The sequence below is a fragment of the Myotis yumanensis genome, unplaced genomic scaffold (genome assembly GCF_028538775.1).
Source record: "Myotis yumanensis isolate MYYU_CA2020_CCGP unplaced genomic scaffold, mMyoYum1.0.hap1 SCAF_15, whole genome shotgun sequence".
NCBI classification, from domain to species: Eukaryota; Metazoa; Chordata; class Mammalia; order Chiroptera; family Vespertilionidae; genus Myotis; species Myotis yumanensis.
Window position 1 is genome coordinate 7,782,555 of NW_027223766.1, and position 27,372 is coordinate 7,809,926.

General features: G+C 46.3%; 1 protein-coding gene and 1 pseudogene across 3 annotated transcripts in view; both read left to right on the forward strand.

The window, feature by feature from the left end:
- Positions 1-27,372, forward strand: part of SPIDR (scaffold protein involved in DNA repair) — a 289,161-nt gene that overhangs the window by 247,893 nt on the left and 13,896 nt on the right. For all 3 annotated transcript variants that reach the window (XM_070391894.1, XM_070391895.1, XM_070391896.1), the window contains 5 exons: positions 20,480-20,567; positions 22,042-22,179; positions 22,274-22,333; positions 25,708-25,918; positions 26,558-26,710. In XM_070391894.1, coding sequence (XP_070247995.1) covers positions 20,480-20,567; positions 22,042-22,179; positions 22,274-22,333; positions 25,708-25,918; positions 26,558-26,710 — 650 coding nt within the window. The remainder of the gene's footprint in view (positions 1-20,479; positions 20,568-22,041; positions 22,180-22,273; positions 22,334-25,707; positions 25,919-26,557; positions 26,711-27,372) is intronic.
- LOC138993409 (eukaryotic translation initiation factor 2A pseudogene) lies at positions 9,796-11,450 on the forward strand (annotated as a pseudogene).

Genomic DNA, 27,372 nt, shown 5'->3' on the forward strand with positions numbered 1-27,372 from the left:
TTTAACTCTATTTTTGTTAACGTTGTGTTTAATTATGGTGACATCTGAGCTTATAGCAGTGTCTGAGGGAGGGAAAAAACATTATGAGTATCTGGTATTCTGATTTTGAAGCAGGTGTGGATAACGTCTTGTAGTGGTTTGTATAATGACCCTTCCAGCCATCGTTCTGAATTGTGAGCATTTACCGAGCAATACGGACTGACCCCTATAGTCAGGCAGCTTTCTCACAGGCCTCAACTCTGTCCCCGCCTTTCATATGCGCTTGCGGATGACTGATGGCTCTACCCAAGAGCTTGTTTTTCTGAAAGATGTATATTTTATAGACAGATCTCCTGTAAGCTCTGGCTAGATACAACAATAGTTTATTGATCCATGTAGATTTGTCTTATGATAAATGCTTCTTTTGTTTAGAAAAGGATAGCTGTACTATAATGTAATTGCCGTATAGGTTGGGGCAGGGTGGAAGGGGCGGTGCCCAGATATTTGGAAAGCATGCTAGACGTTGGGTCATGTGAACCTTATGCTTCCTAAGGCTGGACCTCATTTTAGTCCTTGGAATCTCAAGCATCTGAAAAGACTAAGTGTGGTCCTGTTAACAGTTATCACTGCCTTGGCACTGACCTGACATCAACCCCATCAGGGCCATTTAGGAAGTTCTCTTCCTTGGTATGAACTCTGCAGGCAAGCCTTCCACCTGAGCACACAGGGTCACCAGCAGGCTCTCGGGGTGGGACAGCCTTGCCATGGGCAGGTCTCCTGCTCCACTCCGGGAGACGCTCTTTCTGCTGGAGACAGTGGGACATGGCTTCCTGTGGAAGTACCGCAGCCAGGACTGGAACCCAGGGGTCTCTGACTCTGTGAAGTTCATGTTCTTCTATCATGTGTACCTGGTAACATTTAATGGAGTGTTTGTGGGTAACACTGAAAGCTTTACTACTAACTACAACATTGCCATGGGAGACCTTTTTTCCATGGGAAATGCACTGTGTATTTCAAATAATTCATTTACAAACTTTTGAAAGCCATTCCTTTTATAGTTGGTGAGTAAATATCTGATGCCCTTTTTTAACTTGGGATTAATTTCTTTATCTTATATGTTTAACGTTATTTTGGTATGCGGCCATCCAAATATTTTTTTAGATTTTCTTTTCTTTTGGAAGCTATATTGCTTCAAAACAATTTTATTAAATAGTTTTGGAATGCTGGGTGTTATAATTGTGATATTATCCATTGTCAGTCAGTCATCTATCTGTAGCCCAGTAAACACAAATTGTCTGTCTTTCTCCCCCCGCCCCCCAAAGTACTGTATTTCTTAGCAACTCACATAAACTATAACAAAATATACTTCTCATAAACCTAATACACTTACTTCCAAAAACTCAAGCAAAAATTATTAGTTATAATTATATAATTTCAATATCTAATACAGAAAATAACTCTTTGCCAGTCGGAAGATAGTTGTATGTTTAGGCTAATCATGGAGTCTTTTAGATTTTGGCCAGCAGATTTCATCTGGTCTGTGATTATAGTGATGGAAACCACTATTCCACACATTGGGTTTGAAGTGGACTGGTGACCTCAGAGCTGCTCATTCAGACAGAGCTGTTGGACCACTATGCAGGGAGCATTGCTCTGTGACCTGCTGCATTTGGGATGGCTTGCAGAAAAACAGCCATCATATCTTTTGTGTTTCTCTGACATATTTGTGGAGGTGAGTGTTTATACTGACTGGGTAAAATACGAAGAGTCAGAAAAATAGTCTGGGTCTTCAGGAAAAAACTGCCATTTTCCAAACAACCCTGAAGCATGCTTGCTAAGCAGGACGTGGACCTCTGCCTGTGCTTTCCTTCTCTCTAGGGCATCCCCGCTGTTTGTTCAGTGACTTCTCTAAGGTGCACCCCTGACCTTTGCCCTCCCAAGTGGCTGTGCAGCAGTTTAGTAGGTCAGACAAGCTGAAAAGTCACCTTATTTTGGAGTCATTCTGTGTATGAACTTTATCTTTTTATTGCGAATTATTCTTTTCTTTTGCTATGATAAGGCAACAGTGGGGGGGGGGGGCAAATTTCCTGAAATATGTTAATCCTATAGACATGGAAACTATAGCTAGCAAAATTTTTGTGGGGAAGGTAACCTCTTTAAATTCAAAATCCTTGCCAAAACCGGTTTGGCTCAGTGGATAGAGAGTCAGCCTGCGGACTGAAAGGTCCCAGGTTCGATTCCGGTCAAGGGCATGTACCTGGGTTGTGTGCACATCCCCAGTGGGAGATGTGCAGGAGGCAGCTGATCGATGTTTCTCTCTCATCGATGTTTCTAACTCTCTATCTCTCTCCCTTCCTCTCTGTAAAAAATCAATAAAATATATTTTTTAAAAAAAATCCTAGTAGTATATATGTTTCAAATTATTAAACAAAACTACTAATCTCTGTGTCTAAAGCATTAATTTATAGTTATTGTTTTATTTAAAGCTCATGAATGCCCTTTAAGAGTAATGCATCGGAGGGACTCTACTACAGCGCTTAGTCAGGATTCACTGTACACAGAGGGCTCTCCCTGAGGGCTGAGAATGACAAGGAGGCAGTAGATACCATCTTTGGCCTTGAATAGCATCCCCTAGCACAGAAAACTAGATAAGCTCAAGTATTTGAGCAGTTGCTGCTTTAAATGACTAGATTTTAACTGGCTCATCTCAGAAGATTTCATGAAAGAAGTGAGTGAGAACAAATGCCTTAAACATGTCCATCTGGCAGGAGACACTTTCTTCAAACTGGTGAAATGTTACCTTTGGAGACATAAAAGTAGGACTAGGAAAGATATATGCAAAAGAGAAAGAAAGAGGGTTATTGAAACGGCAATTCAGTCATTTATTCTAGAATACTTGGTAGCTCTGGGTGCTGTGCCCCTGGATAGCTACTGCAGCATTGAGCTATATGCTAGATTTGGTGGCTTTATCCTAGACCAGAACATACTGAGGTATAAAGTCAGCTAGATAAAGCCAGTAAAGTCTTAAGTCCTATTAGGGTCATTATGAGTTTTTTTGAGAGAAGAAAAGAGGTAATGAAAATGAAGTTAAGATTATCCTACTATTTTAGCTGTAATAGATTTGACATAAAGGGAGAGATTGGAGCAGGGCTACCAGTTTGGAAACTTCTGCCGCAATTGAAGGAAGAACAAAGAACCAGTGACCAGTGGATTTTGAATGCATGGCTCCTCCGGGGAGCTGCGGTAGGAGCTGTGGCAGATGCCAAGAGTATAAAATAGGCCACTTCCTCCAAGAGCTCATAGACCAGCAGGAGAGCCCAGGAGGAAACCCAGAAAGACACCAACTGGCAAGTGCCTCATACAAAGAACTGTGGGCAGGTGGCCACCTTTAAGAGAGGTTTAGAGGGCGGGTTAAGATTTAGGAACCCTGCAGAGAACTGGAAAGGCCTGGGACTAGGACTAGAAAGAGGAAGGGAGGAAGGACAGCCTCTATTGTCTAAACATCCATTTGCCTCTCTTAAGAAAGTATTAAGTTAAGATAGCACTGGTGTCTGGTCAGTTTTAATGATCGAGTAAGGGGTTGGGCACTTGGGAGGAGGTTACTTTCTAGAGCAGTGGTTCTCAACCTTCCTAATGCCGTGACCCTTTAATATAGTTCCTCATGTTGTGGTGACCCCCAGCCATAAAATTATTTTCGTTGCTACTTCATAACTGTAATTTTGCAACTGTAATGAATCGTAATGTAATTATATATGTGTTTTCCGATGGTCTTAGGCGACCCCTGTGAAAGGGTCCTTTGACCCCCAAAGGGGTCGCGACCCACAGGTTGAGAACCGCTGTTTTAGAGATTGATCCAATAAATAGTTATTGTTTAAATATCAGCTTTCGTTTTCAAGGTAACCCATGAAATACTGATAAATTTTATACTAGAAGCCAAGCTTAGTCAACATGCCCAAACACTAACCCAATGGTCAGGGAATAAAAGTCCCTTAGACGTCCTCCTCCCAGTCCCCAACCACTGTACTTGTGGCCTTTGCATGACGTAGACAATCAATCAATAAATATTGACGTCAATGAGAATGACTAGTGGCCAGTATTTCAGCCTGGCCTGCCAATTATTAATTAGGCTCTTGAGGGCAGGAGCTGTTTCTTGCTCACCATCGTATTTCTTGTTTGCAGACTCTGTTCTCACCCTCTTCCAGAAGTGGGCCTGAAACAGAGATGAGGGTGATTGATTACCTAAGAGTCACACAGCTGGCTAGGGTTCAAGCTCTGGTGTGACTCTGGGCTGCGGGTTCAGTCTCCTGTGGAGACTCACCTTCGCTTCAGCTGCGTGTGACCCCGAGTGCACAGAAGTGCAGTAGAAGGGAATCGTTAGGAATTGTTCAACGCAAGTTGACGGGGCTGGGTCAGGGTTATCATTTCACATGCTCCTTTAACAGGAAATACATAGTGGTGAGGCTCTCCTTGAGTAAAGAACTTCAGTAGTAAGTTCCTTTCTTTTGTTTTTCTCAAAAGACCAGCCTTTCAAAGAGCCACACACTTCCCTTGGAGTTTGAAGTACAGAATCTCTTTGCTCATTGATCTGGTTGGAAACCCTCTTTTATAGCATGGTGCTTCTTTAGGGGAACTGCCTTTTGCCTCATTGCACATCCTTGGTTTCAAGATTTAGTACATTCTCTTTCAGTGACATTTTATTCTCCTTGCAGAAAATTGGGTGAACCCACCAGAAACAATTTTATGATTTGAAATCATAAAGGAATTCTTAAGAATGTCAATTTTAATTCAAGCCCTTAATCAGTTAGTAAGTACAGGTAGTTTGTGAGCAGGAAAGGTTTCACAGCAGGAGTTCTTTGGAGTTTAGGAGATGGGTGCCTGTGGGGGAAGAAGGAGAAGGAGATGGGGAATAGGATGGTGGGGGCGGGGGGGAGTGCTCCCCAGAGGGAGAGTGCATGCTGGGTCCTTTGTTTTGAGGCTTGCATCTCTCTTTTGCAGGCAGGAATCTTAGAGGAGGGTTTCAGCAGAACATTCATCAGCTTTTCTAGGTGTGCTCTTTCTGGGTCGTGGTCTCTACTGATTGGTCAGCGTCATGGTGGGGAGGGGGTCCTTACTCATTGCAGCTGATCCTGTCATTGCCCGCCCGTTTTAGCTGCTTTTCTGGGCCTGGAGCTGAAATACAACTGAGGCCTACCTAGATGTTATCTCTAAGGAGGTGACCTGTGTCTGCTGTAAATTGCTTGGCCAGTTGGTTTACCTGTCTGTCTGTCTCAGTTTCCCTATTCCACTTGTCCTGGCTTACTGGCTTATCTCACTTTAACAGTAGAGTTTTGGGGGGGTTTCGGTCTCTTTAACAATTGTACATAGAAACAAACAACAGTAAAAGAGTACATGAAGTAGATTAGAAATGGCGGCAGAGTAAGTGGATGCTGCATGGACATGCTTCCAGGACCAAACTGGAATTACAACTAAAATACAGAAAAGCTCTTGAATACTCAATGGAAGACTCATTGGAGAGAACCCTGATAACCGAGGACCGAAAGTGGAGATGGCATAGAGACTGGTTAGGAGGGTCTGAGGCACGAAAGGGCTGGCCAGGCTCCCACAGACAGCAACTGACGTTCCAGAGAGATATCTCAGCTGGGGAGGCGGGAGGGGGGTGGGGCGCAGGGCGGGTTGCCACTGAGATCTCTGGGGTCTAATTCCCAAGCTGGGCCCCCAGTAGAGAGCACCAGGACTGAGAAGGGTACCCATATAACATCTGGATGTGAAAAGCAGTGGGGTTGCTGTCTGCCAGGGAGACATGGCTGGAAGCTGGCACCCACTTAAAGGGCCAATGCACAAACTTCCCTGTGCAGCCACTCACCCTGTGCTCCAGCAGAAGGAGGGCAGAGTGGACTGGAGCTGTGTGAGCCAAAGCCAGGATCGGGGGCTCTGGGGTTAGAGCTCAGAAGGCAGACACCCCAGTTTCCTGTGGTGAGTCATTCTCTCACACTTCGGAAGTCATCTTTCTTACACAGACATTTGCTATACAGATGGCTTTGCTTGGGGGGGGAAGACAGTTGACCCACCCTATTGGAAAACACCTTAATGTGGAGTTGCTAAGGCCCATTAAGAGACAGAGAATAACAATTACCCTCCAGGCAGAAGCAATTGCCCCATCCTATTGAAAAAAACTCTGACCACACCTGTGAACAGTTGCCTGAGGGCTATTCAAGCCTAAATCCAATCAGTCTGCAAGCAGAGACGGTCTCTGGAGGCTGTAAGTCTTTGCCTGATCTCATTAGTCAGAAACAGCGTTTGACACTGTTCTGCTCTAGAGATTGAGAGGCATAGCAGATCTACCTAAATCATAGTCACAAACCAAACAGGCAGCCAAAATGAGAAGACAAAAAACAACCCCCCAATGAAAGAACAAGAGAATTCTCCAGAAGAAGAGATAAATGAAATGGAGATAAGAAGTTTATCTAATATAGAATTCAGAATAATGTTGGTAAAGATGCTCAACAGCATGAGTAAAGTAAACTACGAAGACAGAAGTAAAGAACGACATAGCACAAACAAAGAACACATTGTAAGGAATACACAGCAGATTAGGGGAAGCCAAGGATGGAATTAGTGAATTAGAAGATAGGGTAGAAAAAAATCACTCAATCCTAGATGCACAGAAGCAGTGGAGGAGAGCTTGCTTAAGACAAAGATGAACCTTTCACTAAAAAGTTATATGCCTGGGGCAGGATACCCACCATGACCTTCCCAGTTAGGAATTTATGACCAGATCACCCTCTGGGGTTGCTTTCCATTGAACCCCTTATTTTTCTGTCCACAACACGATTGAAGTATCTCCTTGTAAGTCCTTCCAATAAAATAATGGGTTCTAATCATCTAGATTGCGACTTTTTCACGTAGGGCATTTTGGAAGGTAAAATAAGTTCTATGAAATTTTTCTTTGGAATAATTACATTTTAAGAGAATGGAGTCTTGCCGAAGCCGGTTTGGCTCAATGGATAGAGCGTCGGCCTGCGGACTGAAGGGTCCCAGGTTCAATTCCGGTCAAGGGCATGTACCTGGGTTGCGGGCACATCCCCAGTGGGGAGATGTGCAGGAGGCAGCTGGTCGATGTTTCTCTTTCATCGATGTTTCTAACTCTCTATCCCTCTCCCTTCTTCTCTGTAAAAAATCAATAAAAATATATTTAAAAAAAAAAAAAAAAAAAGAGAATGGAGTCTATTTTCCTACTTATTGTTTGCTTAATCCATTTATTTTTTAGTGTTTTTGTTGTTACTGTGAACTGACAGTTACTTATATTAGTGATTCTAATAAAAGATTAATAGAGATCATAATTTTTATTTTTATTTTAGAGGAAAGGTATTTTTTGAAATTTGAGGTCTTCGTCCCAAATCACACAAATCATGATTATAATGTATAGTTCAAGACTTCAACTGCTTATTCAATTCCATACATATTTGGTTGATTAGCTTCAGATCTGCTTACTGGTAAATGAGATCAACTGGGGCACCAAGGAAAACAGGAAAATGCAAAAGAAGTTAAGTGGGTGGAGCTACCATTTATCAAATGCCAGACACCATGCTGGGTGTACATGTGTGTAATCCTCAAAATAACCTCTCAAGGCAAATACTGTTTCATTCATTTCACAGATGAAGAACTAAAGCTCATCAGCAGTAAATATTTTACTCTAAACCCACTTTTAAATGGCTCTAAAGCAAATTCTGCTTCTATTATGCCATCGTGAAGCATAGTCTACCTTGACTGTATGTGAGGCGGGGTTGGGAGGTTTGGCGTAGGTGGTTCATGCCCAGTGCCTGATTAAGAAATAAGCCCTACCCCTTCCTTTCTGTCAGTCTGTGTGACTGGGACAGCATGGGGGCGGGGGAAGGCATGAGAACCTCCCCACTGTGGGCTGCTGCTCCAATGAGACGTATGCTCAGAAATGCCGGGTTCAGAACTGGGTGCCACCCTGGCTTCCTGCCCAGGTAGTGGGTGGGAAAGGTCTTCCCGTCACCATGGCTTTCTCCCTGAAGACATCCAGTTAGCCGTGCAGGTTGATTTGTTATTTAGGTTGGAGCCAGTCACTAAGTAAAGGGTGTTTTGTGGTTTATTCTTCATTATTTGACATGCCAATGTAATTTATTGAGATAGGACTAACCAGTTCAGTCTTTGAAAAAGTATATATAGGGAGGCTTCTTGATATGTAAATCTACACTAATAAAAGAGAAACATGGTAATTAGCGTACGACCACTACCCTTCCCATTGGCTAATCAGCATATCCTTATGCAAATTAACTGTCAGCCAAGATGGCGGCCGGCAGCCAGGCACTGAAGCGAGCATGAGGCTTGCTGCAGTGACTGCGGACTCCAATGTTCCCCGCCTCACTTGCCGGCCTCTGAGCTACAACTCTAAGCAACTATGTACTATGTTGCAAATAAGAAGATAAACAAAACCCCAGAAACCGGCTTTCATTCAGCCGGGCTTCAGCAACATTGTATGATGTTTTCAGTGGCGAGGCCTCAGAGCTAAAGCTGGCCCAGAGTAAAAAAAAAGAAAAGAAGACAAGGAGCGGTTGGGAGCTTCAGTCACTCACCACCCGGAAAACAGTCCTCAGCCCCTCACCCAGACTAGCCTGGCACCCCAGTGGGGACCCCCACCCTGATCCAGGACACCCTTCAGGGCATAAAAGCCGCCCCCACCCGTGCACCAGGCCTCTATCCTATATAGTAAAAGGGTAATATGCCTCCCGGCACCGGGATCAGCGTGACAGGGGGCAGCGCCCAAACCCCCTGATCGCCCTGCGGCTCTGTGTGTGACAGGGGGCAGGGCCACAACCTCCCTATCCGCCCTGCTCTGTTCCTGACAGGGGAAGGCACCCCAACCCCCTGATCAGCCCTGCTCTGTGCCTGATAGGGGGGAGCTCCCCAATCCCCTGATCGCCCTGAGGCTCTGTGTGTGACAGAGGGCAGGGCCACAACCTCCCTATCTGCCCTGCTCTGTGCCTGATACGGGGGAGCTCCCCAATCCCCTGATTGCCCTGCGGCTCTGTGTGTGACAGGGTGCAGCGCCCCAACCCCCCCACCCCCACAGGCCCTGCTCTGTGTGTGACAGGGTAGAGCCATAACCTCCCCATTGGCCCTGCCCTGAGTGTGACAGGGTGCAGCGCCCCAACCCCCTTATGCGCCCTGCTCTGTGTGTGACGGGGGGCGGTGCCCCAACTCCCCTATCGGCCCTACTCTGTGAGTGACAGGGGGGAGCTCCTCAACCCCCTGATCGGCCCTGCTCTGTGCGTGACAGGGGGTGGCGCCGCAACCTCCCCATCGACCCTGCCTTGAGTGTGACAGGGGGCGGTGCCCCAACCCCCCAATCGGCCCTACCCTGAGCGTGACTGAGGGTGGCATCACAACCTCCCGATCCGCCCTGCTCTGTGCATGACGGGGCAGCATCCCAACTCCCCAGTCGGCCCTGCTCTGAGCCTGACCAGGGGCTGCACCTAGGGATTGGGCCTGCCCTCTGCCACCCAGAAGCAGGCCTAAGCCAGCAGGTCGTTATCTCCCGAGGGGTCCCAGGCTGCGAGAGGGCACAGGCCGGGCTGGGGGACCCCCCCCCCCCCCCCCAGTGCACAAATTTTTGTGCACTGGGCCTCTAGTTTGTAATAGTAGAATATATTGTAAGGAGGCAAGTTTTTTTGTTTTGTTTTTTAAGTATCACAGCATACTTATACTGATGTTTGGTAAACATTTGAATTGCTCCTTCTCGGACAACATGGTGCTGTCCACATTGCTCTTGAGAGTGTAAAGACCAGAACTATGCGTGGTGAATGGACACCACATTTTACAGAAAACACAGTGTTTCCAAGGGGGTCTGGGAGGAATTGCAAAGCCCACATCTTTAGTAAGGATAGGAACTTGTTTGCCTGGGGCAACAGAGAAAAAATAAATATCATCAATGGCAACAGACCTTTGACCTCCCAAAGGCAGTTTGCCTTGAGTTCTTGCCAAAAACCACTGTCCTACCAAAGTGGCAGTCATGCACTGCTTCAAAGATGTCACAGTGGGGAAGCCAGCCTACAGCTTGATGATGGAAAATGAGACGTTTAAAATCTTTCATCCAGAAAAAAATGCAAAATTGGTATCCATCCCAGTCAAAAGTTGAAACTGTTTCTGCCCAAAATGTTAACAGTGAAGTTCACTTCTTCGAAAACAACAATTTCAACACAATTGCAAATAAATTGCATTTACAAAAAATGGATTTTGTGTTATTACCTGGACCATACAAGGTGGTTGTCATGTTGGGGGTAAGGGTACATCTTCGTTTGTTACATCCTATCAGTAGGCTAACTTTGGTGGACCTCGTGCAGCTTCAGCCATAAAGGCTTCTCTAAGGTGGATGAGGGTGCAGTGCTGTGGCGTAGAAAGGCTGCTGCTGAGTAGGCGCAAGCATAGGGAGCTGCCTGTGCTGAGGACCAAAGGCCGAGATACATTGAAACAAATGCAGAATGTGCTGCAGTGCGGTTACCAGAAGCGGCCTCATTGGTGATGTAGCTTGGAATTCTGGTTGTGCTGAGTTTTGTGCTGCTTGGGGTCTTACGCCTGCCAAAGCAACAACCTTCAACTTGAAATGGGATCCTGTGTCTGACTTCAGAACTCTTCCTCAGAATGCAGCCGACTCTAGTCCTCCTGGACGTAGGTTAGTGTCCCTGGGTGTGGGAATCTGACCAGACAGATGGAAGTGTGGGATGTTAAAAACTACAAATTTATTTCTAAACCTGCGGCCTCTGATTCTACATATTTTGCTTGGTTCCCAGGCAGTAAGCATATTTTAACAATCACTTTCGCTCCCAGGTTATGTGTTAATAATGGGTACATTTTTGGTGCATTATACTGGCTCTGTCTTGCACAAGTGTTATGTGCCATCAAATGCAAAATTATGGCAGGTTTCTTGGCAGTCATTTTTAGATGGAGTATTACCAGCACAAAAAGGAACTTACCAAATAGTTCCAAGTGATGTACCCAGGACAGAACCAAAAGCTGCAACAACGTGCAGACCCCCAGCTTTAAGAAGTAAACCAGTCGCCAATTCCTAACTTGCGTGAGGAGGAACCCTTTCAGAATATGAAACCACAACCAGGAAATGATAAGCCTTATCAAAAACAGCCCTTAAAAATCAAAGGAAGCCTGAAGCTAAGAGAGCTGCAAAGCAGGAAGCAAGAAGTGACACGAGTACAGATTTGGCGCCTCTTCCTGCCCCTGTTCCTGCAGACCTCAGCACACAATACTCCCAGTCACCTTCTGGGGAACCCGAGATAGACCCAAAATCAGGAGCTTAAAGAGGAAACAAAAACAATCAATCGACTGAAAGAACAAGTAGAAGCTGGAAAACAGCTAAAAAAAATCAGTTGGAGAAAATTCAAAAAGAAAAAGCCCTTCTCCAGGGGCTGGAAGATTTGGAATTGGGTGTTTAAAGATCAACAGAAAGCAAGTTAGTTACCAGAAAGCACTGCAAACACATCTGTTAAGTTTGTTGCTGTATGTGGAATATCGTCTGCCCACATTTAATTTTCATCTCTAATTTTAACCATTTGCCCAAGGTTCTGCGTATGTGTGAAATTATTTCATAATGCTTATTGATTTGATTTTTGCATCCTGCATTCTAGATCATATCAATATCTACACTAATAAAAGAGAAACATGATAATTAGCGTACGACCGCTACCCTTCCCATTGGCTAATCAGCATATCCTTATGCAAATTAACTGTCAGCCAAGATGGCGGCCGGCAGCCATGCACTGAAGCGAACAGGGAGGCTTGCTTGCTCCAGTGATGGCGGACTCCAACGTTCCCGCCTGTCTTGCCAGCCCCTCAGCTGCAACTCTAAGCAACTATGTTGCAAATATAGGAGCTAAACAAAACCCTAGAAACCGGCTTTCAGTCAGCCAGGCTTCAGCCAGCTGGACCGCAACATTGTATCAAATACAGAAGGTAAAGGCCAGAAACCTGCTTTCAGCAGCGAGGCCTCAGAGCTAAAGTTGGCACAGAATAGAAAAAAAGAAAAAAGAAAAAAAGGAGCAGTTGGGAGCTTCAGTCACCCGCCAGCCTGAAAACGGCCCTCAGCCCCTCTTCCAGACTGGCCAGGCACCCCAGTGGGGACCCCCACCCTGATCCAGGACACCCTTCAGGGCAAACCAGCCAGCCCCCAAAGGGTAATATGCCCCCCAGCACCGGGATCAGCATGACAGGGGACAGCGCCCAAAGCCCCTGATTGCCCTGCTGCTCTGTGTGTGACAGGGGGCGGGGCCACAACCTCCCTATCTGCCCTGCTCTGTTCATGACAGGGGAAGGCACCCCAACCCCCTGATCAGCCCTGCTGTGCCTGATAGGGGGGAGCTCCCCAAACCCCTGATCACCCTGCGGCTGTGTGTGTGACAGGGTGCGGCGCCCCAACCCCCTGATCGGCCCTGCTCTGTGTGTGACTGGGTGCGGCGCCCCAACCCCCCACGGGCCCTGCTCTGTGTGTGACGGGGTAGAGCCATAACCTCCCCATCGGCCCTGCCCTGAGTGTGACAGGGTGCAGCGCCACAACCCCCCTCCACGGGCCTTGCTCTGGGTGTAACGGGGTAGCGCCATAACCTCCCCATTGGCCCTGCCCTGAGTGTGACAGGGTGCAGCGCCCCAACCCCCTTATGCGCCCTGCTCTGTGTGTGACAGGGGGAGGTGCCCCAACTCCCCTATCGGCCCTACTCTGTGAGTGACAGGGGGGAGCTCCTCAACCCCCTGATGGGCCCTGCTCTGTGTGTGACAGGGGGGAGCTCCCCAACGCCCTGATTGACCCTGCTCTGTGTGTGACAGGGTACGGAGCCCCAACCCCCCTGATGGGCCCTGCTCTGTGAGTGACAGGGGGCAGCGCCCCAACCCCCTGATCGGCCCTGCGCTGTGAGTGACAGGGGGCAGCGCCCCAACCCCCTGATTGGCCCTGCTCTGTGCGTGACAGAAGGTGGCGCCGCAACCTCCCCATCAACCCTGCCTTGAGTGTGACAGGGGGCGGTGCCCCAACCCCCCAATCGGCCCTACCCTGAGCGTGACTGAGGGTGGCATCGCAACCTCCCGATTCGCCCTGCTCTGTGCATGACAGGGGGCGGCGCTCCAACTCCCCAATCGGCCCTGCTCTGAGCCTGACCAGGGGCTACACCTAGGGATTGGGCCTGCCCTCTGCCAGCAGGTCGTTATCTCCCGAGGGGTCCCAGACTGGGAGAGGGCACAGGCCAGGCTGGGGGGCCCCCCCTTCCCCCCCGAGTGCACAAATTTTTGTGCACCGGGCCTCTAGTATGATTATAAAAACACACGTGAATTGTCTAGCTAAGATGGAAAGGCAAATGTCTTTTTTTTAAGTAGGGGACGGTATTTGCCATATAAATGAATAGAGACATTTTACATTAATAAAAAGCTGTTTCACAATATATATTCTGTTGTTTTGCAATATCTTGCATCATCACAATAGAAGATTTAAGTCTGAAATCGTTTCTCGAAATGCAGCCGTCAGTCAGGACAGCCTGCTCTGGAAACTCCTCATCTTGACGCTCGCTCGGGTGAGGGGTGTGTCTCTCCTAGTATTCTAACCCGCGTTCTCCCTGCTTCCACAAACTCTGTGAGCACTCCGTCTCTTGGTCTCTGCGAAGAGCTCTCGTGCAGGGCCAGCCTGTCCAGAGCCAGACCTCACTCCCATGGGTCAACAGAGGCGGCTCAGTCAGCAGCCTCCTGCCCCCCTCACCCCCGGGCATGGGGGCACCCAGGAGGGACATGGGCCTGGTGCCCACATGACTTAGGAAAAGGAAGGAGGCGCAGGCATCCCGGAAGAAAGGTGCTGAGCATTGCCTGGCTTTTCCCGGCCTCTCTGCACCTTTCTCCCAGCCTTCGCACTGCCTGCTGGGTCCTGGGGTAGCTTTCCAGGAAAGACGACAGCATTGCTATTTGATTTTAAAGTCCCCAGCGTTTTGTTTCCCGGAAGCTTTTGAGGTGCATTTGGGGGAGAGCTGCGAGGAAAGGGAAGAAAGATGATGTTTGTAGCAAAGTCGTTGAGCAGAGCTGAGGAAAGATCAGGGTTAGATATCTCCTTGCTGGAAACCACTGTCATTTCTTTTAAGAACAACTTTACTGAGATGTAATTTACATCCCATAAAATTTGCCCTTTTAAAAGTATACAACTCATTGGTTTTATTCATGAAGTTGTGCAACCATCATCACCATCTGATTCCAGAACACTTTTATGACCCCATAAAGAAACCCCCTACCCATTAGCCCCTGACAAACACAGCTCTGCTTTCTGGCTCATGGGTCTGAGTATACTAAACATTTCACGTATAGAAAAACATACAGCCTGCGGCTTTCTGTGCTTGGCTTCTTTCACTTAGCGTCGTTTTCGGGGTTCTTCCGTGCTGTGGCATGTCAGTATTTCCTTCCTCTTTATGGCTGCCTGACACTCCGTTACACCCGATTCACTTATCCGTTCACGGGTGGTAGACATTCGGCTTGTTTGCGCTCTCTGATTATCATGAGTAATTCTGCTGTGAACAGTCATATACAGGTTTTGTATGGACCGTAACTTCTTCGTTTTCTTGGGTGGCATTGCTGGGTTTCTGCCAAACTTTTCCAAAGTGACTGCCCCATTTGCCACCTCACCAGCATAATACATTTTAATCATTGGTTACCTAATCCTGTTAGGGTCTCATGGTTTCCATGTCTCCTATTCATTTGCTAATGATCTCCTAGGACTGTGGTCTCAAGCCACATGTGGCTCTTTGGCCCCTTAGTGTGGCTCTTCCTAAGCCTTAGGAGTACCCTAATTAAGTTAATAACAATGTACCTACCTATATAGTTTAAGTTTAAGAGATTTGGCTCTCAAAAGAAATGTCAGTTGTTGTACTGTTGATATTTGGCTCTGCTGACTAATGAGCTTGCCGACCACTGCCCTAGGGCATTCGGTGATGCCTACTCTGGCAGACCAAAATGCATTTCAGTATTAAGGCAAATGTTTGTTTAATTCATTCAGGGTTGTCTCTTGTGTATATGAGGGTGACATAAAGGTTTAAAAGGATAAGCTACCTGCTGGAAAACATTCTTTTTTCTTCTTAAATTATGTCTAACCATATTTTCACCTAGTAGCATAATATCTGATACTAGATTAATTAAGTGAACAAGTGAGATTAGGCGAAATACATTTTGTTAGAAGCCATGGGTTTCCTAAAAGAAAAATCAAGGCTTATGAAAAATTCTCAAATGGAAACATGGAGGGACAGCCTGCCGTGTCTGACAGGTGCCAGTGTGGTGTGGCCTTCACTGAGCGCAGGCGCGAGACTGGGAAGGAGTCGGTGGCCCTGTGAGCACAGGCCACACCCTGCACCCTTCCTCCCGGGGTTCGGCACCACAGGCACCAGACTCTCCATGGAGCAGCCACAGAGCCTGCTCTCAAGAGGCTGGCCTTCTTGTGAGAACAACAGCGACGGTAGCCAGGCACGCTGACTGGGGGCTTCTAGGTCAGCAGCAGCTACGTCAGACGGCCAGCACAGACCTTCTCTTCAACCCCCAGACTTAGCCTGTGGTCCTGCAGGGATGCAGTCCCACACGTGCGCATCTCACGGTTCCGAGTGGATTCCAAGACAGTGCTGTGAGCTAGCCCTCCCCCGGCCCCACCCCAGCAGCAGGCTGACCTCATGAATAAAGCGCCTAGGAAATGGTGAAAGCACTGTCACCCTGACGATACTTGACATCCCTCCGAGGAGAAAAGACTGGGAAAGTGAGGTGGTAAATCCTTTACACTGCATTCATTTTGCATCTAGATGTGTAGCAGTGGCTTAATATTTCCTTCTTCTCTTTGAGCGTTTTCACCTTTTGCCAAATAAAAGTCCTGATGAGAAAGGTGAACTGTGCCCTGTGACTTACACTCTCGCCTTTCTTTCAAGAGAGGGGCTAGATTAGTGCAGGCTCCTGCCCCCTGTCACATAATAACTCATTCTATTCCTGTTGGCTTTTCTCTCTTCTTTAGTTACTTTTAAACTTTTCTATGATTTCTTTGACTCTCTAGTTTCACTTTTTTTCTCTCCAGACCTCCCCTCTGCCTAATGGAGAAACAGTTTGGGGATGAGACCATTGTCCCCAAGCACATCTGCAAACCCCCTCCCAGCCCCCCCTTTCCAGCACCACCGTTTCAGGGCAAACCCAGGGCTCAGGCCGGAGGGTGTGCCCAGCTGCCCTGCAGCCCAGCTCCCCAGGGCTCCCCATCACCATTCTCACTTTCAGGCCCCCCAGGATGGTGCAGTGCCCCAGTAGGAAGCAAGAGGCCACTGTAACGCGGATGATGTTGTCTTGAGAAAGTCTTAAAGTGTCGCCAGGTCCTGGTGGGGTGGTTTGGTCTGGAGTTGGCTTCAGCCTGTTGCTCCAGGTAGTAGCCCCTAGAACCGCTGTGCTGTCCAGTGCCGTGGTGTGTGCGTGGCGTGTACATGGCATGTGCGTGGCATGGACACTTCCTAGGGAAGGTGGGGACACTGCAGAGCAGTGAGCCAACCTTGCCATGGCAGCGGAGGGCTCTGAAGAAATACTTTCTTTTTATCTCTGAGTTTAAACTACTTTTTGTTGCTGGAAAGTGTAACCTTGAGCAAGTCAGTTAACTTGCTATAATTTTTATTTACACAAATAAAAATGAAACTTAAACATGATACATGTACTATGCTTAAAACAGGCCTTGGCCCATAATAAAGTAATAAAGTAGCTGTTATTATGGATGTCAGTGCCTTCCTATAAAAGAGGATTTTGTGCTTTTCTAGGGTAATTTTGAACACACATAAATATCTTTTTTTTTTTTAATTTTTACTTTTTGATTGATTTTAGAGAGAAAAGAAGGGAGGGAGAGAATGGGGGGGGGGGGGGAGGGAGAGGGAAAGAGAAAGATTGATTTGTTGTTACACTTATTCATGCATTTATTGTTTGATTCTTGTATGTTCCCTGACCAGGGATTAAACCCACAACCTTATCTTTTCGGGACAATGCCCTAACCAACTGGTCCAGGGCTACATAAACGTCTTTCCATTCTTAAATACTTTTTATATAACCATTTCAATGGCTGTATATTACATTGTGCCAATGTATAATTTTTTAAAAATCTTTATTGTTGAAAGTATTACATAGGTCCTTCTTTTCCCCCCATTATCCTCTTCCAGCCCGCTCCCACCCCACCCCCTCAGCCCTCACCACCCCACTCTCTGTGTCTGTGAGTTATGCGTGTACACATAACTTCCCCTGCCTTCCCGCTGAGGTTTGACAGTCTGTTCAATGTTTCTATGTCTCTGGATCTATTTTTGATCATCAGTTTATGTTGTCCATTGAATTCCACTTATGAGTGAGATCATGTGATACTTACCTTTCTCTGACTGGCTTATTTTGCTCAGCATAATACTCTCCAGGTCCATCCATGCTGCTGCAAATGGTAAGAGTTCTTTCTTTTTTATTGCCACATGGTGTTCCATTGTGTAGATGTACCACAGTTTTTTTATCCACTCATCTGCTGATGGGCACTTAGGCTGTTTGCAAATCTTAGTTATTATAAATTGCACTGCTGTGAACATAGGGGTTCATATATTTTTTCTGATGAGTGTTTTGGGTTTCTTAGGATATATTCCTAGAAATGGGATCACTGGGTGAAATGGGAGTTTCATTTTTAATATTTTGAGGAAACTCCATACTGTCTTCCATAGTGGCTGCACCAGTCTGCATTCCCACCAGCAGTGCACGAGTGTTCCTTTTTCTCCACAACCTCACCAGCACTTGTCATTTGTTGATTTGTTGATGATAGCCATTCTGACAGGTGTGAGATGATATCTCATTGGTGTTTTGATTTGCATCTCTCGGATGATTAGTGACTGAGCATGTTTTCATATGTCTCTTGGCCATTTGTATGTCCACTTTAGGGAAGTGTCTATTTAGGTCCTTTGCCCATTTTTTAATTGGATTGCTTGTCTTCCTTTTATTAAGTTCTATGAGTTCCCTATATATTTTGGAGATTAACCCCTTATTAGATGTATCATTAGCAAATATGTTCTCCCATGTAGTGGGCTCTCTTGTTATTTTGCTGATGGTTTCTTTTACAGTGCAGAAGCTTTTTATTTTAATGTAGTCCCATTTGTTTATTTTCTCCTTAGTTTCCATTGTCCTAGGACAGTGGTCGGCAAACTGCGGCTTGCAAGCCACATGCGGCTCTTTGGCCCCTTGAGTGTGGCTCTTCCCCAAAATACCAACTTTTGTGCATGGGCCACAAAGTTTCAATCGCACTGTACATGCGTGCCCGCACATGGTATTTTGTGTAAGAGCCACACTCAAGGGGCCAAAGAGCCGCATGTGTCTTGTGAGTCGCAGTTTGCCGACCACTGTCCTAGGAGATGTATTGGTAAACATATTGCTACAAGAGATGTCTGAGATTTTGATGCCTATGGTTTCTTCTAGGATTTTTACGGTTTCACATCTTACATTTAAGTCTTTCTTTTTAGTTTATTTTTGTGTTTGGTATAAGTTGGTCTAGTTTCATTGTTTTTACATATGCCTGTCCAATTTTCCCAACACCTTTTATTGAACAGACTGTCTCTGCTCCAATGTATACCCTTGCCTTCTTTGTCAAATATTAACTGAGCATAGTGGTATGGGTTGATTTCTGGGTTCTCTGTTCTGTTCCATTGGTCTATATGCCTGTTCTTATGCTAGTTCCTGGCTGTTTTGAACACAATTGCTTTGTAGTACAACTTGATATCTGGTATTGTGATTCCTCCAACTTTGTTCTTCTTTCTCAAGATTCCTGCAGCTATTTGGGATCTCTTTTGGCTCCATATAAATTTTTGGAGTGTTCTAGGTCTTTGAAATATGCCCTTGGTATTTTAATAGTGATTGCATTGAATCTGTAGATTGCTTTGGGTAATGTGGACATTTTAATGATGTTGATTCTACCCATCCATGAACATGGTATATTCTTTCACTTTATACCTTGAACTATCTCTTTTTTCAACGTCCTGTAGTTTTCAGGGTACAGGTCTTTTACCTCCTTGGTTAAGTTTATTTCTAAGTATCTTAATTTTTTTGTTACAGTGGTAAATGGGATAATTTTTTTTTAATATATCTTTATTGATTTCAGAGAGGAAGGGAGAGGGAAAGAGAGATAGAAACATCAATGATGAGGGAGAGGGAGAGAGAGGTAGAAACATCAATAATGAGAGAGAATCATTGATTGCCTGCCTCCTGCATGTCCCCCACTGGGATCAAGCCCACAACTCAGGCATGTGCCTGGGATAATTTTTTAAATTTCTCTTTCTGAGAATTCACTATTGGTACATAAAAATGCCATGGATTTTGGGTTGCTAATTTTGTGTACTGCTACATTGCCAAATTCTTTATTAAATTTAGTAGGTTTTTTATGGAGTCTTTAGGGTTTTCTATGTACAGTATCATGTCATCTGTGAATAAAAGTATCAGAAAACCTGAATAGGCCGATAACTACTGATGAAATTGAAGCAGTAATTAAAAAACTCCCAGCAAACAAAAACCCTGGTCCAGGTGTATTCACAGGGGAGTTTTACCAAATATTCAAAGAACTAACACTTACTCTCCTCAAACTATTCCAAAAAATTCAAGAGGAAGGAAAACTTCCAAAGTCTTTCTATAAGGCCAGCATTATCTTAATTCCAAAATCAGATAATGACACAACAAAGACAGAGAACTACAGGCCAATGAACATAGACACTAAAATCCTCAACAAAATTTTAGCAAATCGGGTCCAGTAATACATTAAAAAGATCATACACAGTGACCAGCTGGGATTTATACCAGGGATGCAAGGCTGGTTTTATTTATTCGCAAACCAATAAATGTAATACATCACCTAAACCTATTGCAAGACAAAAATCACATGATCATATTAATTGATGCAGAAAAAGCTTTGGATAAAATCCAACACCCTTTTTTGATAAAAAAAACAAAAAACAAAAAAAAAACCTTCAGCAAAGTGGGAATAGAGGGATCAGACCTCAACATAATAAAGACCATATATGACAATCCTACAGCCAACATCATACTCAATTGGCAAAAGCTAAAACCATTTGCCCTAAGAACAGGAACAAAACAGGGAGGCCCCCTTCTACCACTCTTGTTCAGCATAGTACTGGAAGTCCTAGCCATAGCGATCAGATAAGAAGAAATCAGAGGCCTCCAAACTGGAAAGGAAGATGTGTGATAATTTAATGACCAGTCTCTGTCCTGTTCTGGTGCAGTCAGTTTGAAGGTCTGTTTGTCTCCGTGTGCCGCTGTCTTTTCCATCTGAATCGCCACTTACCCTGAATGCTGGGCCCTTGGCATTAGGGGTGGTGTCTGCTAAGCAGATCTGTGTATGACCAGCTCCTGGGCCAGGTGCTTAGGAAGTGATGCTTAATGATGAACACCTTTGACAGGTCTCTTCTTTTTCCAGGACAGCAGGGCTCTTCAGTTTGATTGACACTCTGTGGCCTCCAGTGGTGCCTCTAAAAGCACCTGGCCACGGCCAGGCCTGTGAAGAGGTAAGCTCAGCATCTGAGGGAGTCCTCCCCCGGTCGCCACCTGCTCTGTGCCAGGTGCTGCGCCAAGCGCTGCCTCCACAGCCCACAGCCCCGAGAAGCCCAGGGCCAGTGAGCATGAGCCAGGACAGAGAGTCAGACCCACTCACATCCTTGCAAAGCCCAAGCTCCGGTTGCTTTCCTTCCGCGCTTCAGTATATTCTTCTTGAGGTTAATTTGATGGTGTTTTTAAACCACAGTTGTTAGGGTCATCCCATTAGGGTCAAAGTGAGGGTCTTAGCCTCATGCTAAACAAGACACAGAGCACCCCCCTCTCCTTCCAGTCACCAGTAGAACCAACACTCAGTTACCAATTAGAGCAGAAACTCATAAAACCCAATAAATAAAATCCATGGGTATTCGTACAGCCAACAAGTTAGCCAGGAATTTCCATTTTCCTGCCTCATCATATTATTTACGGTAGTTGCTCACAGGCAGAAAAATTGACTGATTAAAATGTGTCCCCTTTTATCTACCCTGAGCATTCTCCACTAGGCTGGCCAGCACTGCTTTGGGCTATAGTTCCCAACGCTGAAAACTGGGGTGGTCTTGTTTGTGTGGTAGCTGACTTCTTAGCAAAGTGCTAAGAATATGACTCTGGACTGTGCTGGACCAGCAAAATTACTGTCAAAAATTCCCATTTCCAATTTTTAAAAAAAGGTGGTACATGTACACAATGGAATACTACTCAGCTATAAAAAGGAAGGAAATCTTACCCTTTGCAACAGCATGGATGGACCTGGAGAGCATTATGCTAAGTGAAATAAGCAGTCAGAGAAGGACAATACTGTGTGATTTCACTCATATGTGGAATCTAATGAACAAAGTAATCTAACAAACAAGATAGAAACAGACTCATTGAGAACAGGCTGACAGCTGTCAGAGGGCAGGGGGGGTGCGGGGCTGGGTGAAGAAGGAGAAGGGATTAAGAAAACAAAAACTCATAGACACAGACAACAGTGTGGTGGTTGCCAGAGGGAAGGAGAGTAGGGGAGGTAGAAGAGGGTTTTGGGGGGATAAATGGTGATGGAAGGAAACTTGACTTGGGGTGGTGAACACACATCACAATATACACATGATGTATTATAGAATTGTGTACCTAAAACCTATATAATTTTGTGTGCCAATGTCACCCCAATACATTCAGTTTAAAAAATGCTCATTTCTAGATTATTTGAGAGAATGTTCTAAATTGTGTTTTAAATATACTTTGAAGAATAAATTTCTAAAGTGAAATCTGAGTCAGTAATAAATTCAAAAGTACAAATTTTTATACTTGGTCCCAGAGATAAACAACATAATCTATTTATTATATAGATATTTTTATCAGCCTTTCAGAGACAGTATTCACCTGTGAATAAAAATGTATAAAGACTACATTTCATATTTGAGTCTTTAACGATGCATTCACGTTCTTCTTCTGCCCTGTTTCAAATAGGCAAACACTCCTCTGCCTCCTCGCTTCTGTTATGTCCTCGCTGCTCACCCCACACTGGGACAGATTGATATCATTGAAGACCCTGTCTCTAAGCTTTACCAGCCCCCAGCCCCTTGCTCCCTACGAGAAATTCTCCAGGTAATGCTTTATTTCTAACAAGGCCTTTAGTTACTTTGTTTTTTAATTTGTGTGCTTTGTGTGATGTTACAAATCTTTTTCGATGCCTTTTCAGACTGGTGATCTTGGTACCCGTTGCAGTTTCTATGCCAGAGTGATTTATCAAAGACCATTGGTAATCTCTCTCTCTCTCTTTTTCCCCTCATAACGTGTTATAAAGCATAAGGTGTTATATAGTTTATTAAAGGATCATTCATCCCCCTTAGAAATTAATGGAGCATCAAGATAGAAAAGCATTTTTGAAATTGAGTTACGCATGCTTGGTGCTGAAGAGGTCATCGCCACTCCTTGAGTAGGTGTGCACTGCTGGCCACTGTGTTAAGTACTGAGGCATAAAAGTCAGGGGTACCTGCCCGGGAAGATTCTCAGCCCGGTGACCATAGTTCCTTTCTGACACATGGGCAGGTTGTAGAAAAGAAAGAGAAGCTGAAACTTCAGTCTTGGAGTGAAAGTAGGAATCTCAGGATTGAGTTCTCGGAACTAACTCTTCAGTATCTGCAAGCTGGACAGTTGCGGGAGCCCTGCAGGCCCTCAGCCGTGGGCAGTTCTCGGGAGGGGCAGCCTAGAGGGGCTCGTTGTCCGCTTCGCAAGTCAGTTAAGAGTAGACAAGTAAAGAGATGCTTTTGGCACATTCAACCCATGATGTACGTTTCACAAGAAACCCCTGCTAGGCCGTGACTAAGAGGAACATGCATCTCAGTCCCCTGAGAGGTAGAGAGCATCCCATTGCTTTTCTCTCTCTGTCCACCCTTCAGTCATGTGACAGTGAATCAGTGCCCCTGAGGAGTAAGATGGCGGCTGCCATCACTCACGCAGCAGTGCTCCTGGTGAGCCGTCCTGCGTCTGGCTCAGCGGCAGGCACAGGCCTCCAGGGAGGACACGGCCTGCTCACCTGATGTCTCTGACTTTGAGTCTGAGGCAGCCGAACCTGGCTGTGCACTCCTCTGCCCAGCATCTGCAGTGCTCACCTGGCACCTGGCGCATTCCTGTTATTCCAGAGCGCATTTAGGTGGTGGGATGTGGCCTCGGGCAGGGCCTCGCTGCGCAGCTGCTGGTTGCTGCAGGCAGAATGCTGTCCTGGGGCAGGAACGTCAGTTTCCTGGCTGCTACCCCATGTGCTCCTGCCCACGGAGCTGGTCTGCCCACAGCCTTGCAGCTGAGACCAGAAGTGGAAGGTAAAGAAGGCAGGGTCAGATGCTCACACCATCGCCAGCTCTCACCCACCCACCCACTGGGAGCCCTAGAGCAGAGAGAGACACACTGCAGGCCATCTGGTCCCTCCTGTTCTGAGTTTTCTGCCAAGAAATAGGCTCCCATCGGCTCACGTACATCCTGCCTGCAAGCAGGCCTTTCAGTGGGTGTGAACCGAGGAATCGCTGGTATGTGGGAAACAGTCAAAGACTCAGAACCCAACCGAGCACTGAACTTCCTCAGTTCACTAAGCTTCTGTCTTTTGCTTTTGTGGGAAAGTGAATCACCAAAACCAACTTCCCTGGAGAGGAATTGAAATGCTAAGTCCTGGGCCCGCTATATGGCTAAGCCGACACATGCTCAGTGACAGCTGACGTAGCATTTGCACAGTGAGTCACTGGGGGACCTGAGCTGTCCGAGGAGACTCCATTGTAGTAACACTGTGCTAGTGGTTCGCTCAGGAAAGGGAAAGGTATTCTTTTGTATTTAACTTTTGTTTTGAATATTCAAAATGTTTAGATTCACAGTAATTATAGATTCACAATAGATTGCAAAGAAGTTTATAAGGATTTCCTATGCACCCTCATGCCATCATCCCATACCCACAGTAACCACAGTATAGTATCACAACCAAGAAACTGACACTGGCACACTCCACAGAGCTGGTTCATATCTCACCCGTCATACATGTATGCACATGTGTATGTACATGTATGCGTACTTTCATGCTGTTTTGTCACATGTGTGGCCTTGCATAACCTCCACCACAATCAATGTTCCTATTATAGCCCCACCCATCCTGTTCCCCATCCCCAGACATCAGTTCTGTTCTCATCATTAAAATTCTGTTACTTTATGATGGTTACATACATAGAAACATGCAGTGTACAGGGACGGGTAAAAGTAGGTTTACAGTTATAATACAAATAAATAATACAATAATTAGTAAATGATTATATAAGAATAAACTCTGCGTTTCGTGGACTCACAGCTATAAACCACTTTGCCCACTCCTATATATTTATATTAGTTTCCTAGGCCTAATGTGCAAAACGCCAAAAAACTAGATGGCTTAAAATAGCAGAAATGTCCCTGGTCAGGTAGCTCAGTTGGTTAGAGTGTCATCCCAATGCACCAAGGTTGTGAGTTCAATCCCTGGTCAAGGCACATACAAGAATCAAGAATGCATAAGTGTAACAACAAATCAGTGTTTCTCTCCCTTCCTCTCTCCTTTCTCAGCTCTCTAAAACCCATAAATTTAAACCAATAAGCCCTGGCCAGGTGGCTCATTTGGTTAGAGCATCACCTCGTGCACCAAGGAGTTGTAGGTTCAATTCCTGGTTAGGGCACATACCTGGGTTGTGGGTTCGATCCCTGGTCTGGGCGCATACAGGAGGCAACCAATCAGTGTTTCTCAATGTTTGTCTCTCATATTGATATTTTTCTTCCTCCCTCTCTCTCTCTCTCTCTCTCTCTCTTTCTCTTCCTCTCTCTCTCTCTCTTTCTCTTCCTCTCTCTCTAAAATCAGTAGAAACATACCTTTGGGTAAGGATTAAATAGTTATGTATAGAAATGTATTGTCTCGTGCCTCAGGAGGCTGGAAGTCTGAAATGAAGGCTTAGCAGGGCCATGTTTCCTCTGGCAGCTCTGGAGGAGATTCCTCCCTTTTCTCTGCCAGCTTCTGCTCTTTGCTGCAATCCTTGGCCTTCCTGGGCTTGTAGATGCATCACTCCGGTCACATGCCATCTTCACCCTATGTGTCATCACAGGTCCTTCCCTCTGTGTCCAAATTTGCCCCCTCCTTTTTTAGTATTCTTTTTTTTAATTGTTGTTGGTATTATGTCCACCATTTCTCCCTTTTTGCCCCCTTCCACTTAATCCCTGCTTAGGAAACGTGCATCTAGCAGGACGGGAGAATGTGTGCGTGCTAAATGTAAGACAGTGTGGTCATTAGCATCGTAGGTGTACAAACATGGGGTCAGGAGGCAGAGTACAACGAGCTCTTCCTGAGCAGGTCAGAGGACACGGAGAGCGGTGCCGGGAGAGGGCAGATGGGATCAGAGCTAAGGTGCCCTTTACAGGTGCCCGGTTGGGGCTCACAGGGCACAGCCATGTCAATGGACCAGAACATGACAAGTCCTGGATGTTTTTAAATATGTTGAAGTGATGTTAATGTAAACATGTAATAATGTTCATATAAATGATGTTCATGTCAAGAACAGTCATCTAACATTGCTTTAAAAATTACTTTGATGTCAGAGTAGCTATCAAGTTCATAGTCTTGACTGTGTCTCGTAGCTAAGCAGTTTGCTTCTTCTGGAGCAAAGGGAGATCTGGCTGACAGTGACCGACGTCACCCTGCAAGTGCAGGATGAAAACCCCTCTGGCTTCCCCAGAACCCTGCCGGTCTGCGTGACCTCCTCGTGTGTGCTGGGCCAGGAGGTCCTGGAAGAACTCGCCAAGGCTGCCCCCCACAGCTTCTTCTTCAGAGACGCTCTCCGAGACCAGGGTGAGCTTTCTTCCTGACGGCTGTGAGCCAGTGGTGCTGTGCAGATTCCAGACCTTGGCTTTGGGCTTCCAGGTCCTGCTCAGACACTGCGGGGCCACCACTAAGCCCTCCGCAGACAAGGCGTGTGGAGTGCAGAGGCCCCTGGTGCCGCCCAGGCTCTCACTGACCATGTCATGGCCGCCTGGACAGAACCAGAACCCCTTGCAGTACGGGCAAATGGTGTCAGAGCTGCCAGTGGTCACTCTAGGACTGTCTGTTGGTGGCAAGCTTACAGGTGCAAGAGCCACTTAAGCCATTGCCTGGGACATCATTTTTTTAAAACAAATTAAAAGCTACAAGTTGTAAACATGTACACTTCGTCGAGGAATCAAAGTAGGAGCCTTCCTCAAAAATTAGTCTTGAGGTATAATTTTCATACCATAAGATTCACCTTTTGAGTTGAAAATGAATGTGGTATTTGTGTGTTTTTCAGCTTAGCATGCTGGCGGCTTGGGGCTTCCTTTCTGCACAGTGCGAGTGTCACCCCGCAGCCGTGCCCCCTGTCCCACACGGCTCTAGGGATCTAGCAAAGGACACCGCCTTTCCTGGCAGAGCTCCCTCTTCCTTCAGTGCTTCCGTCTGAAATGTCTCTCCTGACAGGTCGGATTGTCTGTGGTGAGCGCACTGTCCTCTCGCTTCCAAAGCCCGTTCTGGATGTGGCCTCGGGCACTCACTCCTGTGAGCTGACCGGCCCTGTGAGGCTCGATGGCCTGGATTCCGTCACTCAGGTCAACTGCATCTGCAGCGTTCAAGGTGGGTAGTCGATCTTATGGAAACAGTATTTCTATTTTCTTGAATATCACACTTGTCAGCAAGTAGTTGTTGAGTACCTGACATGTTCCAGACGTTGGATATACAGGAGCAACATCAGAAGAGGTTCTCGCTTCTCGGTGTGTAGTCTGTGTAGGAGGACATGTCAGATATGCACACCGCGCCTCAGCATCCCCGGGGTCCAGGGCTGCTCCGCGCCACCTCCCCTGGTCAGGGCGGTCACTGGAGTTTTCCAGGGCAGGATGGAGCTCATGAGGTGAAGGGGGGAGGTCGGGAAGAATAGCTGGTGGGGAGAAAGCAGGCTTACAGAGGCTGCTGGAAGGATAGAGTGGGTAAGCCCCGAGTCTGGAAGGAGGCCAAAAGGCACCTGCATAGAGCGAGTGACCTGAGTCAAAGCAAGATGGCCGGCTTGTGCAGGCCAGTGGGCTCGCTGTCAGGACCTCCCAGAGAGACAGCCTGGTCCAGTTCCCATCTCTGCAGAACGGAGTGGAGGGGCTGGGCCTGGGGTAGCCGCCAGTAGGAGGACGAGCACCGTCTAAAGGGTGAGTGAATCCAGGAGTAGATTTCGTTAAGAGGGATTGGCAGGCCGGGTAATGAATTTGGGACAGAGGGAGCAAGGCGTATGCGGAGGAGAGAACGTGTGT